This window comes from Eimeria mitis, genomic scaffold (assembly GCF_000499745.2).
Source record: "Eimeria mitis Houghton genomic scaffold, Emh_scaff3972, whole genome shotgun sequence".
Classification (NCBI taxonomy): Eukaryota; Apicomplexa; class Conoidasida; order Eucoccidiorida; family Eimeriidae; genus Eimeria; species Eimeria mitis.
In genome coordinates this window covers 1478-2611 of record NW_013572308.1, presented here as the reverse complement: position 1 = coordinate 2611, position 1134 = coordinate 1478, and the positions used below count along the sequence as shown (strand labels likewise).

General features: G+C 62.5%; 1 protein-coding gene across 1 annotated transcript in view; it reads right to left on the bottom strand.

Moving 5' to 3' along the window:
• Positions 1-1134, bottom strand: part of EMH_0071220 (uncharacterized protein) — a gene marked incomplete at both ends in the record, with an annotated part of 4531 nt that overhangs the window by 2100 nt on the left and 1297 nt on the right. Inside the window, one exon of the mRNA XM_013499077.1 lies at positions 163-843. Within this exon, the coding sequence (XP_013354531.1) occupies positions 163-843 (681 nt within the window). The remainder of the gene's footprint in view (positions 1-162; positions 844-1134) is intronic.

Here is a 1134-nt window from a genome sequence, read left to right as displayed (position 1 = left end):
CCTCCTGGGGGGGGCCCCCCTGGCAGCTGCTCTCCACTGCAGCCAGCCACTGGGGGCCCCCCGTTGGGGGCCCCCCTGTTGGTGCTGCGGGGGCCCCCCCAAGTAAACCCCATTCTGCTGGGGCCTCTAAGCCGTCTCTTTGGCTGTCTCTTAACCAGGAACATTTTTCCTGCTGCTGCTGCTGCTGCTGCTGCTGCTGCTGTTGCTGCTGTTGCTGCTGCTGCTGCTGCTGCTGTGACTGGGCCCCATCTATCACACCATAATTTCCTACAGAGAGACACCGAGGGAGGGGGGCCCCCACTGCTGGCTGCTGCAGGGGGCCCTCCCCCGGTACCCACATAGAGCTACCACCCCCCAATGTCAGTTGCTGCTGCACTGCGGTAGGGGGGGCCCCTGGGGGCCCCCTCTCCCAGCTCCGCTCGCTCAATAGAGAAGCAGCAGCAAGGGGGGGGGCCCCCCCCCCTTTATATATGTTGCCTCCATTTGTCTGTCTCTGTTGGTGGGGCCCCTCATGGGTGTGTAGTACCCTTCTGGTATCTGTGTGTGTGGAACTGTCATCTAGGGGCCCCCCTGGGGGCCCCCCAGGGGGCCCCCCTGGGGGGGGCCCCCCCATGAGGGTGCGTAGGGGCCCCGCTGATGGGGGCGTGTGCTGCGAGGAGGGGCCCCAGTACCCTTCTAGGGCCCCCGCATCGAGGGGAGAAATAGAAGACAAAGAACCCGAATCAAGCCAGCCTGCTGCTGTAGCTCTTGTTGTGCACTCGCTGAGGGGGCCCCCATCTATAAACCTGTTTGTGGGGGCCCCCTGACCCTGCAAACGCTTTAGAGATAATGCGGGCAGCAGCACTGAACACACAGCAGCAGCAGCAGCAGCAACACAAGCAGCAGCAGCAGCAGCAGGAACAGAACACAAATGCAACGAGTCAGCACTCCTGGTGCTGCTGCTGCAGCAACAGCACGAGCAGCAGCAGCAGCAGCAGCAGCATAAATAAAAGCAGCAAGAAACAGCAGCAGCACAAGCAGCAGCAGCAGCATACGCATAGCGGCCCACACAAGTAGCAGCAGGATCAGCTGCAGCAGCAGCAGGATTAGCTGCAACAGCAGCAGCAGCAGGGCCAGCAGCAACAGCAGCAGCAG